At 51.3% G+C, this 15135-nt stretch overlaps 1 protein-coding gene across 4 annotated transcripts in view; it reads right to left on the reverse strand.

The window, feature by feature from the left end:
* Positions 1 to 15135, reverse strand: part of FRMPD3 (FERM and PDZ domain containing 3) — a 69717-nt gene that overhangs the window by 7798 nt on the left and 46784 nt on the right. For all 4 annotated transcript variants that reach the window (XM_076347185.1, XM_076347184.1, XM_076347182.1 and 1 more), the window contains one exon: positions 8217 to 8361. In XM_076347185.1, the coding sequence (XP_076203300.1) occupies positions 8217 to 8361 (145 nt within the window). The remainder of the gene's footprint in view (positions 1 to 8216; positions 8362 to 15135) is intronic.

The raw sequence follows: 15135 nt of genomic DNA on the forward strand, positions 1-15135 counted from the left end.
TATTCCTTGTATCTAGTCTGAATCTACACTCTTCTAGTTTAAAACCATTACCCCTTGTCCTATTGCTGCAGGCCCTACGGTTAAAAGGGTTAAAAGGGTTAAAAGTCTGTCCCCGTCTTTCTTATAAGCCCCCTTTAAGTATTGAAATGCTGCAATAAGGTCTCCCTGGAGCCTTCTCTTCTCCAGGCTAAAACCCCCAACTCTCTCAGCCTGTCCTCCTAGGAGAGGTGTTCCATCCCTCTGATCATTTTTGTGGCCCTCCTCTGGACCCGCTCCACTAGGTCCATGTCTTTCTTGTAGAGGGCTCCAGAGCTGGGTGCAGTACTCCAGGTGGAGTCTCACCAGAGGGGAGTAAAAGGGCAGAATCACCTCCCTTGACCTGCTGGCCACGCTTCTTTTGATGCAGCCCGGGATACGATTGGCTTTATGGGCTGCAAGCGCACATTGCTGCCTCATGTCCAGCTTTTCATCCGCCAGTACCCCCAAGTCCTTCCCAGCAGGGCTGCTCTCAATCTCTTCATCCCCCAGCATGTATTGATACCAGGGCTTGCCCTGATCCAGGTGCAGGACCTTGCACTTGGCCTTGTTGAACCTCATGAGGTTCACATGGACTCACTTCTCAAGCTTGTCCAGGTCCCTCTGGATGGCATCCCGTCCCTCAGGCGTGTCAACCACACCACTCAGCTTGGTGTCATCTGCAAACTTGCTGAGGGTGCACTTGATCCCACTGTCTATGTATGTCGTTGATGAAGATATTAAACAGTACTGGTCCCAATACAGACCCCTGTGGGACACCACTTGTCACCAGTCTCCATCTGGACATTGAGCTGTTTACTACCCTCTGGATGTGACCATCCAGCCAATTCCATATCCACTGAATAGTCCATCCATCAAATCCCTCTCTCTCCAATTTAGAGAGAAGGATGTTGTGGGGCATCGTGTCAAAGGCCTTACAAGGTCCAGATAGATGACATCAGTAGCACTTCCCTTGTCCACTGATGTAGTCACTCCATCACAGAAGGCCACTAGGTTGGTCAGGCAAGACTTGCCCTTGGTGAAGCCATGCTGGCTGTCTTGAATCGCCTCCCTGTCCTCCATGTGCCTTAGCGTAGCTTCCAGGAGGATCTGTTCCATGATCTTCCCAGGCACAGAGGTGAGGCTGACAGGTCGGTAGTTCCCAGGGTCCTTCTTTCTACCCTTTTTAAAAATGGGTGCAATATGTCCCTTTTTCCAGTCACCGGGGACTTCACCTGACTGCCATGACTTTTCAAATATCATGGAGAGTGGCTTGGCAATTGCATCAGCCAATTGCCTCAGGACTCTGGGATGCATCTGGTCAGGTCCCATAGACTTATGTATGTTCAGGTTCCTCAGGTGGTCACGAACCTGATCTTCTCTTACAGTGAGAGGGACTTTGCTCCCCCAGTCCCTGTCTTGCAGTCCATCCACTCGAGGGGTGTGGGAAGAGAGGTTGCCAGTGAAGACTGAGCCAAAAAAGCTGTTGAGTACCTCAGCCTTCTCCTCATCTGTTGTTACCAGTTTGCCAGTTGTGTTCATCTGGGGGGTACTCTTTCTTTGACCTTCCTTTTCTGGCTGACATACCTGTAGAAGCCCTTCTTATTATTCTTTGCGTCCTTTGCCAAGTTCAGCTCCATCTGCACCTTGGCCTTCCTGACCCCATCCCTACACAACCGGGCAGCATCCTCCCAGGATACCTGTCCCTGCTCCCACTGCCTGTGCATTTCCTTCTTGCTCTTTAGTTTGACCAGCAGGTCTTGACTCGTTCATGCCAGTCTCTTGCCTTCCTTTCCTGATTTCTTACACCTGGGGATCGAGAGCTCTTGCGCTCTTTGGAAAGTGACCTTAAAGATCTGCCAGCTCTGTTCTGCTCCCTTGCCCCTGAGGGCAGTTTCCCAGGGGGTCCTATTGACTAACTCCTCAAACAGATCATGGGCTGGAAGGGATTTCGGGTGATCAGTTTGTCAGTACCCCACCTCTGAGGCAGGAAAACTGTAACTAAAGCAACCTTCATAAATGCGTGTGTGATGGAGGGGAGCACATTCCCATGGGTGGCTTTGTGTGCACCACCCTTGCCTTGGCCTCCCCACCTGAGTGTGTGGGTCTCTCTAGAGGAAAAGGTTAAGCCCTGAGGGATACCATGTGTGCTGCCACCAAGAGCAGGAGGGGACTGCTGACACTGAAGACAAGGGACCTTCCGGCTCTGAGACATCAATCCCTCCCTGCAATAAGGAGAGAAGACCTGGAGGAGGCAGAAAGGAGACGGATGTACAGAGATTTACATGGTAGACTTGGAAGATGGCCAGCTCAAAAAAAGCCCGTGTGGTATCAAAGAAGCTGACATGCCTTTTTTTCCTAAACCAATAAAATCTGGATTCCCATTAGCAAATAGCTGTTGAAAGTGTTTTAGTGAGGCCCTTAGGTGTGGCTGGGGTATAGCAATGATGGAGGCTAGAAGAGCCTAGAGAGTGGCTGGACAGGATTTAGAAGCAGTTATGCCCCAGCCAGCAAAAACCCTGTGACACACTGACGGAGCAGGCCACCTCCTCGTGTGGTTTTGTCCATTGTCTCCAAAATGATTACGTGCTATAGAGGTTAATCACATAAATTTTATAAAGTTAAATATTATGACATTTATGATAAGAAAGTATTGACCCTAAAGCTGTTTTTTGCGAGGAATTAGATCAATGACACCATGGATCAGCAGCACAACTGATCAGTGCCCTTTTACAAACAATCTTTAGACATCAGAAATATTGTCCTGTTCCTCCCTCTCCATCTCCCACCTGTCTCTTTTCTAGACTAGCCACAGCAAATTCCTTTAGTATTTCCTGACAGGTCTGTTTCCTAAATGTCTCAGCTTTCTTACTGCTCTGGGCTGGACTCCATCCACGTCGGCTACCTGGGAAAATGTCTTGTTTCTGTGCTGCATGAGAGCAGCAGGGAGAGGAAGCAAGATCCCAGTAGCTTGCTGGGAGGCAGAGCTGGGCAGAACCAGAGGAGGGCTGGCCAGCACAGCAGGCACTGAGACACAGGAATGTGGGTGCCACATCACCGAGCCACCAGCCATATTCAGAGGGCAATGGGAGCAGCCTGGCTGCACACACGAATGAGGACCTTCAGCCTCAGTCTGCCAGTTCATGCGTTATACAGCAAGAAGGAATTGTTGTCACCATTTTTTCATAATGTTGGCCAGACCAAGCAGTTTTCCTCAGGAGACTGCTAAATGTGGTGCAATATTGCCTTTTGGGGAGACAATCAACGTAGCTTGGCTGACTTTAAGTGACAGACACCCCCCCAGTCCCTTGTCCCTCACTGCCCACAATCCATGTGCTGTTTCTGTCTGGCTGACAGCTATCGGTTCAGGCTAGCTCTGAAAGAGCCTCTGCTCCTGGTGTTAAGCATTTCCCTGTGACAACCTCCCCTTGCTCCCTTGTTTGAGGCAAGCGGCTGAAATATTGCTTGAACTTCTGGCCAGTGGTCCAGCCCTCAGGAGGGGCATCTGTCTGCATTACAGGTTGAATTATGCAGCTGTGCTGAGAATGGCTGCCAGGGTGATGCAGGCTCTGTCTTACCAAGTATAAATTAAATCGAATAAATTTTAATTAAATTCATTAGCTCAACAAATTGGACAATTTGTTTCCCCAAACACACATTTGTATTGTACTGTTCATCACCTGCAATGCTAAAATCCCAATCAAAACAATATCTCTCTCATTTATGGACATACTGATACTCAGAAATGACAGCTGTGTGAGTGAACACAAGGCTGCTGCAGCTGGGGATGTGTGTTCAGCTCTGGGCTGTGGTGGGGCGGCATGGACCAAAGCAGAGGCTTTCCCAAAGCCAGACACCTCTGATGGGTCATGCTAGCAGCCTGCCCTGCTTGCACAGCCTCGCTGGCTGCCCATACTGAGCCAGGGCCTGTTGCTGAATGGGACCGAAACCCTAAAATCCATAATCCAGCTGCTGGATGCTCTGGGGGAGAAGGTCCTGATGAAGAGATGAGAGAGCAACCAAGGGCACAGAGCTGCTTGGCTGACGACGGTTGCTGGTGGGAGCAGGGAGAGGCCGCTGTCGTTAAAGACAACAAAAAAAGTTTTTACAAATATATTAATGACAAGAAGAGAGCCAAGGAGAATCTCCATCCCTTATTGGATGCGGGGGGGAACATTGTCACCGAGGATGAGGAAAAGGCTGAGATACTCAATGCCTTCTTTGCCTCAGTCTTTAACAGGCAGACCAGTTATCCTCAGGGTACTCGGCCCCCCGAGCTGGAAGACAGGGACGGCGAGCAGGATGAACCCCCCATAATCCAAGAGGAAGCAGTCAATGACCTGCTATGCCACCTGGACACTCACAAGTCTATGGGGCCGGATGGGATCCACCCGAGGGTGCTGAGGGAGCTGGCGGAGGTGCTCGCCAAGCTGCTCTCCATCATTTATCAGCAGTCCTGGTTAACGGGGGAGGTCCCGGATGACTGGAGGCTTGCCAATGTGACGCCCATCTACAAGAAGGGCCGGAAGGAGGATCCGGGGAACTACAGGCCTGTCAGCCTGACCTCAGTGCTGGGGAAGATGATGGAGCGGTTCATCTTGAGGGCGCTCACAAGGCATGTGTGGGACAATCAGGGGATCAGGCCCAGCCAGCACGGATGACATGAGAGGCAGGTCCTGCTTGACCAACCTGATCTCCTTCTATGACCAGGTGACCCGCCTAGTGGATGAGGGAAAGGCTGTGGATGTGGTCTACCTGGACTTCAGTAAGGCCTTTGACACCGTCTCCCACAGCATTCTCCTAGGGAAGCTGGCGGCTCATGGCTTAGACAGGTGTACTCTGCGCTGGGTCAAAAACTGGCTGGATGGCCGGGCCCAGAGAGTTGTGGTGAATGGAGTTCAATCCAGTTGGCGGCCGGTCACGAGCGGTGTTCCCCAGGGCTCAGTTTTGGGGCCGGTCTTGTACAATATCTTTATCAATGATCTGGATGAGGGGATCGAGTGCACCCTCAGTAAGTTTGCGGATGACACCAAGTTGGGCGGGAGTGTTGATCTGCTCGAGGGTAGGAAGGCTCTGCAGAGGGACCTGGACAGGCTGGATCGATGGGCCCAGACCAATTGTATGAGGTTCAACAAGGCCAAGTGCCAGGTCCTGCATTTCGGCCACAACAACCCCATGCAGCGCTACAGGCTTGGGGAAGAGTGGCTGGAAAGCTGCCTGGCAGAAAAGGACCTGGGGGTGTTGGTCGACAGCCGGCTGAACATGAGCCGGCAGTGTGCCCAGGCGGCCAAGAAGGCCAATGGCATCCTGGCCTGTATCAGCAATAGTGTGGCCAGCAGGAGCAGGGAAGTGATCGTGCCCCTGTACTCGGCACTGGTGAGGCCGCACCTCCAATACTGTGTTCAGTTTTGGGCCCCTCACTCCAAGAAGGACGTTGAGGTGCTGGAGCGTGTCCAGAGAAGGGCAACGAGGCTGGTGAAGGGTCTGGAGAACAAGTCTTCTGAGGAGCGGCTGAGGGAACTGGGGTTGTTCAGCCTGGAGAAAAGGAGGCTGAGGGGAGACCTCATCGCTCTCTACAACTACCTGACAGGAGGTTGTAGCGAGGTGGGTGTCGGTCTCTTCTCCCAAGTAACAAGCGATAGGACGAGAGGAAATGGCCTCAAGTTGCACCAGGGGAGGTTTAGATTGGATGCAAGGAAAAATTTCTTTACTGAAAGAGTGGTTAAACATTGGACCAGGCTGCCCCGGGAAGTGGTTGAGTCCCCATCCCTGGTGGTATTTAAAAGAGGAGTAGATGAGGCACTTAGGGACATGGTTTAGTGGGTGGTGGTGTTGGGTCGACGGTTGGACTCGATGATCTTAGAGGTCTTTTCCAACCTCAATGATTCTATGATTCTATGATTCTATGAAGGGGCAGGGAGGCGAACCGCCTGCGCAGCTCCAGCACGGCACAACCCTTCCTGCGGAGGGCAAGAATCTGGCATACGGCTCCACAGGGAAATGCAGAGAGATGGATCTAACTGACAGCATCCAGACAGAGCGTGCATTTCTAAAAATGTCTGCAGTTCAGCAGGAGGTTTTAATGGGCCTCAGGGAAGATGCATGTGCTCGTCTTCTAGGCAAAAAGCATGGGCCAGGGCTTGATTTTACATTTAAGATTCTGGCACAGCCTGCCTGCAGCCTGGAAAGTCAAAGCCTGGGCTAACTTGATTCATCCCAGTGGGGCTTTCTTATCGTTCCTGCAGAGGTGTGCTAATGATCAGCAGCCCCTGCTCCCTGTGATCTGCCTAGCTCCTGACAGCTCAGCCTGCAGCCGTAGCGAGACCAAAACTGTGAACAGACCTTGTTTTCTCAATACACATTAAATTCACTCCTTCTGAAGGATGCCTGAGCGGCTGGGCTGAGTGTACTAGGTCTGCAGGGAAACTGTTGCACTCCACTGGTCAGAGAGGTTTTCACTGCACCTCTGAGGACAGACCAGGCCATCCAGAGAGGGGCTAGCTCTTTGGTATGAAGACCATGGATCCATTGCTCCATCGCTGTCCTACCCACACTGTGACTTCCCCTCACACTCACGCCAGCCCCCTGCAGAATGACATTGGTTTCCTGAGACTGTCAAGAAAAGGGCAAGATCTACTACCCTTTTTGGCATAGGTTTGGACCATGCCCATGAAGCAAAATCTCCCCGAGGAAAAATCCTGATTATCACTGCTGCTAGAGTGTGGAAAAGCACCACTCGCACATGCTGAGACATCTCCTGAGTGACCAGTAACTGGGGGCGCCACCAGCCTCCCTCTGAGCCCTTGGGGATGTTCTGGGATGCTCTCCGCTTCCTACCACATTCCTCTGACTCCCCACAGCCATGTGCCCCATGTGTCCCTGTAGCCCATCTCAGGGTGACATGACCCGGGGAAGGACCACTCTGATGATAGCCAGTTAAGTTGGAAACACCCTCCACTCATAGAAAAATGTGACTCAATGTGTTTCTGTAGGGCACCCAGAGCAGCGAGCACAGTGACAGCTGTCAATAAGATGCGCAGGTGAAGAAACAAAAGGAAACCATGCGCGTATACTTACATCAACATCACTTGCCAGGTCTTTCCCTGGATTCACTGAGGTTGCTGCAGATGCTTTCCTGATGCCTCTTGTGAGTGTGTCCTCCCACATGTGCTAAGTCTGTGTCTGGGTGCCTTCCTTAGACCTCAGAGGCATTGAGTCCTTTCCCAAGGACCCTGATAGCTCTCGGCACTCCTCCGACCTCCCCCAGCTAGTCCCATCTTGAGGAGGCAGTTTTGACACTCTACCAGCTAAACTGAAGACTTGTCACAGCTCTCTGGAGCTGCAGTGTCACTTGGGAGCTCTGGGGGCAACCTTCCAGAGTCAGCTGGGTTGGTATTTTGCCCATCTCCAGCCACTGATCCTGTATTTTATATTTCCCTGTACAAAACATATTCGATGTGAACACCTGCATGGAACAATAGCACGTAGCTCATAGGTGGCTCTTGTTTGAAATCAAGCAATCCATCCTCAATGAATAGAGCATCGGTGCCTGGTGGGACACAACCTGTCTTTAGCTGTTCTGGTCTCCTGCTATGCCCAGACCAGCCCTCTGCTCCCTGCATCAGGCTGGGCACCTGAAAAGCTGGGACACCAAAGTTTTCTTCCTGATTTAGGAAATCAGCAGAGCAGCCGTGCTTGCAGAGCTGCTCGTGCAGCCCAGATCCCCCACGGATGAAGGCAGCAGTGTCCAAAGGCAGCAGGAGTACAGTCCCTGGCCGAGTGCATACACTCACGTTGGTCTCTGGAGCCAGGATGCTGGCCAAGGAGCATGTGCTGCATCCCTGCGGCAACGCACAGGCTGTTCTGCGAGGACCCAGCATTTAGCTGGCAGCATTACAGGTCTTTTCAAACGGCACCTCCTGGATCTGCTCTAGGAGCTGCCAGAACGACACTTGCAGTGAGTGTTTAGGGCCCAAGCTGACACCACAAGTCAGAGCTTATCCAAAATGAGGACTTGTCTCCCTGCTCCTTGTTTTCTGGTTAAAAGGGGGTCTGCTGGTTCTGCAGGGGAAATGGGAGCAGAGGTGAGATGCCAGATAAACTGTTCTCCTTTCTAATGCTGCAGAGCCCTGGGAGCAGGGAGGAGGAGGAGAGGGAGGTTGAGGAAGGGGCTTGCACAGAAAGCAGAGGCTGAAACGTACCTGCCTTGATTATCTGAGGCGGGGGTGGCTGGCTGGGGGCCCTGGAGAATATCATCTTCTTGGAGTCCACCAGGAGACGGCAGTAACCTGTAATCAGGCAGGCGAAGTTGGTGGCTTCAGGCCACTCCATCAGCAACACCAGCGGCTGGAAGGCAAGAGAGGCAAAGTGCATGAGGCCCACGTGGCTCAGCTGGCACGGGACCAGTGCTCCAAAGGGGTTGTGCTGGGGCCCTGCACTGGTGTAACTGGTGAGCTGGCTGGCACTTTTAGCACCCACACAGAAAAAAGCAGCCAGGTGCACGTCCTTGCTCCAGATCACCCAACAAATCGCTGTGCACAAGAAAGTGCCTTGCTGCAGCTGTATTCCCACTTGCTAACTCCCCTAAGGATGATGAAAGAGGTGGAGCCCTGCAGGGCACAGGCTGTGCATGGCAGGGCCCCCATGCAACTGGCTCCTGATCGTTTGTCTGCATGTCAATGCTCTAAGCCTACCTGCAAGCACCAGATTAACCATCAGGCCCTGGGGAGCTCAAGGGAGCTTGTGGAGTCTCCAGCTGCCAGAACCCCTGTTTCATTGCAGGCACCACATCGCCCTCCCATAAACTATGACATCTGCTTCCAGCAAGATGCAGAAGGGGCAAAAACCCATTACAGGCTCCCCCAGTCACCACTCTGAGCCTGTGGATCTTATTTCAATTTAACCCTTTGGAAAATTAAATTTGTGCTTAGGAGCAGATGGTGTATTCTCTTTTAGGAGAGCATTTATTTGCACGCTAAAAAAGGTCTTTGCTTTAAAGAGAAGAAAAAATCAGACATGATCTGTGTGCCACATATAACCTCACTGCACAATCTAGTGGGAGACACCACGACTCCCTGGCTCCCGGCTTGTCCCAAGGAGAAGGCTAGCTAGCCCGGGGAAGCTGTTGGGTTGGGATCCACTCCTACCTGCTCAGAGAGGTCCCATGCACTGCTGGGACCCAGCTGGGCAGAGCAGCCTGCGCCAGCACAGCTTGGTCGAGCAGTCCACACTTGGTCTGAGCCCTGAGCACCGCTCAAGGTGGACCCATGAGATGGAAAAAAAATTGACAGTGCCTTCAATAAAGTTATTGCATGGCAGCTCTAGCCCTCATCTACCCCTTGCACAAAGCAACCCTATCTAAAGGGCCTTTGTACCCAGGTACAGGGCTTATCTGAGGCAACTGGGGGATGTTTAGCTACTGCTGTGACTTGGGCTGCCTGTCCTGCCATGCTCGGTCTCTTGCATACTGACAGCCCTCCAGGACTCAGAAGAACTCGTTTACCACATCCAGGGCAAACCAAGCCCATTTTAAAAAACACTTAAGCCTATGCAGTGTGAAAAGCTTTAAAGCTATTTTGGTTTTCTTGTTTTATAACCACAGGAGGTTCCTGGTACCCACTGGTCAGTTCTGTGCTCTGCTCAACACTTGCTTTTTTAAGCCACCAAGCCAACTCTGGCAAAGGAAGACCTGGCCTTACAGCACATCATGCTCTAGACCATACAACGCAATAAACCTGGGTGTGAAGCCATCAGCCCTGGGCAGAGCTGCATGTGATCCCCAAGCCACGCCAGCCCCTGGCAGGGGCTGATTCCTCCTAGGGCCAGGGTAAAGAAGTTCCCTCCTTGTCTGCTGTGCAGGAAGGGAAAGGAAAAGAAATAACCCGACGTGGAAGAGTAATAACCCAACGAGCGAACGTGCTCTGCTGAGAGGCTCTGCCCCTGCCTGCTTGATGAGGCTCTTTCTGCACCAAGGAAAAAAAACCTGAGATGACACAGATCAAAGGGAAAGTATCAAGATAGAGAGAATGGAGAGAAGCTTGAAGGAGGCAGGCATGCAGCGGTGCGGGGGGTGTGTGTGTGACACCTCTTAGCTCAGCTCCAGTCTTGACATAAGTGATGAAGGGAAACCATGTGTTCCAGTTCTGCCACATGAAGCATCCTTAAAACAAGTGCCTTCTACATAGGGCTAAGCCTTCTTGGGTTTTTCAAGCCACTTGTTGAATAAAGCAATATTTGCACAGTGAGGGTTTGAGTGCTAGCAACAAGAAAGGAAGCAAATGCCAAGGGGAGGGAGGCAATGGCTGATGAGTATCCACTACTGGGAGATTAAATGAAGAGGCCAAGGTGGGTTGAGAATTCCCTTTCAAAGGGAAAGCTAGGCGGGTAGTTTCCACCACACGCGAGTCACGCCAGAGATTCACAGCTAGCTCTTGGGGACACCAAGGCTGAGTGGCAAGAATCATGGACCTTCACTGCCTCCCTGTCAGCGCTTGCCGTTCAGCCCGCAGTGCAGTCCTGGTACCCCAGCTGGTTACCAGTACCTCTGGGACCCAGCCCTATTTCCATCTTTGCTCAGATACCTCTGCTTCAGGACGCTCCCACCCATCCAGAGATGGGACTGTAGGTTCTTGCTGGCAAGAAGCAGTCCCTGGATCAGTCCTCCTGAAGGAAGACAGGACTGAGACACAACCACCCCGACTGGTGTTTCTTGCCTACAAATAAAACACATGCAATGCACCAAGATGCCGTGAGCTCCCTGCCAGGTGTCCAAGCAAGCCCAGCCTCCAGACCAGCTTCCAGCAATTGGTGTGTGACATGCTGGGGTTAGCTGTAGCACTCTGCTCTGAAAGAGGACTCTTAATACTGATTAGCATTACAGCTTAGTGAGGGGTCTTAGAAACGATTACTCTCACATCTTGGCAAGCAAGCAGCGTGAGAACTCTTCTCTAATTGTCAAGCATTCAAATATTGTTATTAGGGATTAAATCACTTCAGGGGAAGCTTGAAGCCATCCACCCACGCTGCTGGCAGCACTCCAGCGAGATCCCCATGGCCCGGGAGCCCATGCTGCAGGGGCTCTGTGTCCTGCTGATGGATTATTGGTTGTTTAAAAAGATATTGAATGTGAGCAAAGCTGCTGCAGTCAGGCTGTGCATCTCTCCTGGCCTCGGTGGCTTCTCTGCTGCTCACTAACAGAGGTCTGGCTGTAACCCTTTCCCATGTGGGGTTACAAGACTGAATCTCTCTCTTCCACCCACCTAGGTAATTTTGCCGAGATTGCAGCAGCTCAGCTGCCTTTGAGACTTCCACCCTGCTGCCACATCTCCCTGAAAGTGGCCAACAGATCTGAAAGTGAGTTGTGGGGTCAAGAGGCAAAGAGGCAACATGATCGCAGCAGCCTTGTTTCCTTGGGAAATCAGGTTACAAAGAGGAGGTGTCAGGGGATGGCAGCTAATGGAGATGTTATTTTTAGACATTGGCAATCTTGGTCACCCTGTTCCACGCAGGCAAGGCAAACGAGATCTCATGGAGACAGCCAGGCACAGGCGAGCTGAGCAAACATTGACTTTCTGAACAGTTGCATGAAAAATTTCCAACTAATGTTGCTAAGGGTTTTAGATGGTAAATTCAGGGCAGCTTTGCAGGGAGCTGCTCTAAGTAACAACAACGCAGGACTGTAGTCTGTGCTTTGGGCTTCCTTGTGATACCCATGTCTTGTGGCGAATGAGATTGACCTCCTTTCCTTTGGAAACATCCTGCAAGGAGCAGTGAGGGCTTGTGCCTGTGGTCAGTATTGGCCTAGTCCCCAAGGGGCTGGGGCTCATGCAACATCCTTGCCTCCCCCTGCAATTTTTTTAACTCGCTGCTCAATCTCAACCAGACCTGACAAAAAGGCAGCAACCTGAAAGAGCGTAAATCTTCATAAGTTTTCTAAACCTGGTGGTGTGGTAGAGCAGAGAGACTTCCGTGAGCAGCCGGAAGGCAGGGAAGGATGCAGCAGGAGCAAAACCGGTGTCATTCCTCTAAGACTTGCTCCTTGCCCCATTGGCACTGATTGTTTCGGAAGTGGTCACAAAATGCAGTGCCTCTTTCCCAGCTGTAATCAGGAGATGGTGTTAATCACTGACGGGGAACAAGTTATTAACTAGCATAACCCTCCAGTTATCCTCCTGCCACGCACTGATGGCGTGTCTCATGCCAACCAGCCCATCCTCTTCCTCCTCCTCACTGGCATGTTCTTGCTGTGACAGCAGCGGGGTCTCATACCTCGGTGGCCCTGAGGGCTCTGCTTCCCTGGGATGCCAGAGCAGAAATGCCTGTCTGATTTTTGTCAGGGCAGCAGCACCTTTAGGATGAAAGCTGGTTTTACACAGAAGCAAACTTACTGGGATAATCCTACTGCTCTAAAAATGCCAAACATCAGATTCCCAGTGGGATGCGCAGGTAAAGGTTCATCTCTGACCTGTAATATGCCAACATGAAAAGAAGCAAATTTTAAAGAGAATGCTCTTTCTACCTCTAAAGGCATAATACCAGTCTGAAATTATTGATGTTTTGATCTTTCACTCATACTGGTTTTCTAGATTTTCTAGTCCTAATGAGAAAAGGACATTTCTTCACTTAAAGTTGGCAACCAGTCTCTCTGGAAAGTAAAACAAAATACATTTATACTGGATATGAGAGATGAGTTTCCCATTAGCTTATTAAGGATAGAGTGCTTTTGCTATTATGCCCTGCCTTTAAATCAAACCTTGATGTCCTTCTGGAGGATATTCTCTTGTTCAGACAAAGGTGAAGGTTTCATAGAATAATGTCTGGAGGAAATTTTATGGCCAGGGTTATGCTAGAGGATCTTAACAGTCCTCATATTTAAATTAATTTATGACCTGATCTATGTGTGCTATAACCCTTAAGCTTATGTGCATTTCCTTTTAATCTCCCCCCTTTATCATGTACTTCGGGTCTTACCCTGCTTCCTTTAATGCAGTGCAGTAGAAAGGTGGGATATGAATTTACATAATTTATATTCCCTGGTTTATTTGAGGTGCACTGCCAAGTTTATATTTAATAATATAGGCATCCAGGCCTAATGAGACAGCAGTCAATTTTTCACTTGTACATTGACCTTTCCTTTCCTCCCTTTAAGCATTATTAACTCAAGTCTATCAATACCAGGCTGCTTGCGATTAGACCATTATTTCCCATTTGTTGATCAATAAACCTCCTGCCTTTGTTAGCAGCAGACCTTCAGGTTTCTGCAGTAGCGTCTCCTTCCTTAGGGTTTGAGCAGCCACCACCTCCGCCAGGTGAATGCCCTCCTTGTTTCCTGCATGGTCCCACAAATTGTCACAGCGGATGGAGAGGTACCTCTATAGACTGCAAACTTGTAGGCGTCTCCTTCTCTCCACTTCGATGGTGGTGCTGTGTCCCCTTGCGGTGCTGCTGTGTCCCAGGGAAGGTGCACGTCCAGCCTACACCTTCCCATCATGCTGCCACTGCCACCCTGGCCGGCTTTCATCTCCCCCCTGGCTACTCAAAGGGCTCGTGCTCTTCCCTGTGGGATTTCTAATAACCAGAGCCTGCCAGCACTTTCGGCATCCTCCACGTTTCCTATTTGTTGAAGCAAGTTCTCAGGACTCCCAAGGTTGCAGCACCATCGGGCTGCTCTCACTCCCACAGCACTGGATGCCTGAGGTCTGCTTGTTTATTTTTTCGTTTTTTAAAATAAACAAACCAAATTTGGCTTTGCAGGCTTGGAAACTCATCCTCTCTACATGTTGTCTGACTCTTGTGTTTCTGGCTGGCTCCTGTGTTTCTGGCTGGCTCCCATCCCAGGTCCTGGTGGGCAGCGCTATAGGTGGTGCCGGGGCTGGCACCACATGCTGGTATGTGATTTGCTTTACAGCCCACTAGAAAGGCTCTGCGAGGGGAGAAACTGCATCTGTGCTTCCCACTCACCTGAGCCAAAGGAAATCTCAATCCCTCCCTCTCTCCCACGAGATGACAGTGTTTCAGAATGGCTTAATGCAAATAAAGATGAATTCAGCTTAGGGAACCAGAGCCTTTAGGTCCATCATCACTCTGAAGCCTCGCTCTTCATGTAGGAGAAATCCGATGGGCTTCAGTCATTGCTTGCATGAGTGGGAGTAATGCTGGCCTCACCTGCCCGCATCAGTTTGATGGGGCTCCCCACCATTTTCAGACTACAATTTGGCAAATGCACTTACGGCACTGGCTTCGGCACCCACAGCGCATCCCTGCCATGCTTGGCTGGGGGAAGCACCACTGGGCTCAGGGCCGGCTGCGGCCCCGCTGGCACCCGCTGTGGTCGTCTCTGGTGGGGAAAGCTCGGAGGCAGAGGGGTCGCCATCTGCCGCCATCACATCCCATCACTAGTGAGAGGGAGGGGTGGCCGGCAGGCAGGACTTTGCTCCTTCCAGGGGGAGAGGAGAAGGCTGCACCCTGGCCGTGCATGGTGGCTTTTTTTTCCATGGCAGGCTGGAAGCACACCAGGGCCCCTGGGACACCGACATCAATAGCCAGATTCCAGGCACAGCAGCAGCCGGGGACCTTTCTGAATTAATTTTTCCTTTTTTTTCCTCTGTTGAGTCTTGATCTCCGCTAAAGCGCCGGCTGGCTCAGGCCCTGCTGGGAGACATGAAATCAATTACCCCAGTGCCTTTGACTGAATTGTGCTTGGTGAGTGGCCAGCCGCTGTGGGCTCCTGCCCCGCAGCCTGGTGCAGGGACGAGGTGCAGCCTGGGACAGCTCCTCCGTTAAATTGCAGACGCTTGTCTGGGCTCAGGCAATCCGGCTACCCCCTGAGCGTTCCTCTTTCATTCCCATTCAGAGGTCTTCAGCAGCTTTTTTGCCAATGTCAAGACTGTTAATAATAAAAAGCCCAACGGCATGTAGCTGTGTAAATCAGAAAGGAGAAATGGTCCATTTGAAAAGGCATTTCAGTAAGAACAAAACCTTTGCTTCTGCAGGAGCTGCGGAGCTGCACAGTCAGGGGTGCGACCTGGTGGAGCCACCCAGCTGGACATCAGGAGCTGGCTCCGATATGCCCATGGAGCTGAGCAGCTCTCCCCATGCCTCCTGCACGGGGGAGCTTGGGTG

This window comes from Aptenodytes patagonicus, chromosome 9, assembly GCF_965638725.1.
Source record: "Aptenodytes patagonicus chromosome 9, bAptPat1.pri.cur, whole genome shotgun sequence".
NCBI lineage: Eukaryota > Metazoa > Chordata > Aves > Sphenisciformes > Spheniscidae > Aptenodytes > Aptenodytes patagonicus.